Source organism: Gavialis gangeticus, unplaced genomic scaffold, assembly GCF_001723915.1.
Source record: "Gavialis gangeticus isolate Ggan-Ray unplaced genomic scaffold, GavGan_comp1, whole genome shotgun sequence".
Classification (NCBI taxonomy): Eukaryota; Metazoa; Chordata; order Crocodylia; family Gavialidae; genus Gavialis; species Gavialis gangeticus.
Window position 1 is genome coordinate 2390722 of NW_017728996.1, and position 819 is coordinate 2391540.

General features: G+C 64.0%; 1 protein-coding gene across 14 annotated transcripts in view; it reads left to right on the forward strand.

Annotated features, from left to right (window-relative positions):
* The first annotated feature begins 265 nt into the window (after window positions 1-265).
* Window positions 266-819, forward strand: part of TLE3 (transducin like enhancer of split 3) — a 44545-nt gene continuing 43991 nt past the window's right edge. For 7 of the 14 annotated variants that reach the window (XM_019503902.1, XM_019503905.1, XM_019503906.1 and 4 more), the window contains exon 1: window positions 266-774. In XM_019503902.1, coding sequence (XP_019359447.1) covers window positions 739-774 — 36 coding nt within the window. In that variant the 5' untranslated portion in view covers window positions 266-738. The remainder of the gene's footprint in view (window positions 775-819) is intronic. The other 7 variants (XM_019503913.1, XM_019503914.1, XM_019503915.1 and 4 more) reach the window with 3 other exon arrangements.

The window sequence follows — 819 nt, forward strand, 5'->3', positions numbered from 1 at the left end:
GGGACCCCCCCTTGCCCCGGGACCCCTCCCTGCACCCACACCGGGCCCCTTGGGAGCCCCCCCGGCCGGCCCGGACCTCCGGCCCTGCGCTGGGCAGCGAGCGGGGGAGCCGCGCCCGCCCTCTCAGGCTGCTCCCCCCGGGGGGGCTGTGGTCTGAAGTCCGGGGTGGCAGGGTGGCCGGACATCCCTGCCCTTCGGTGTCGGTCTGGACCGCGCAATAGCCGAGCGCCTGCTTCCCTGGGCCGTGCCACTGCTGGGGGGGGCGGGGGGGTCAGAGGCCGGAAGAGGACCCCCACGTTGCTATTCTCCTTGCATTTCAAGGGAGGGGTGCCTTTGCATCCGGATTTTCCCAGGACCGTGTCTGTGCTTGGGAAAATACTAAGCGCTGCCCCCTTTCCTGGGTGCAGTCCGGGGGGGGGGGCTGAGTTAGGAGGTAACTTTCCGGGGGGGGGAGAGCCCGAGTGCAGGCGGTGGCTCCTCTAATGGGACTCGTGTCCAGCGCGGAGGGGGGCAGCTGCCGGGCTTTGTTTCTGTTGGGGAGAAAAGCAGAAATCAAAGCCCTTGCGCCAGCCCGAGCGCTGCGACCGGGCGGTGGTTTTGATTTGTCAAATGTCCTCGGCGACACGGGAAGTCGCGCGGCCGGGATGCTTTTTTGGCACGGGCCTCTGCCAAACCCAGTGACAGACGTTCTCTTTTCTTTTCTTTTTGTGTCTTTTATTTCCCCCCCAGTACTATGAAATGTCTTATGGGTTGAACATTGAAATGCACAAACAGGTAAGTGGGTTGAAGGTGGGGGGGTTTGTGCTGTTTCCTCTCTCC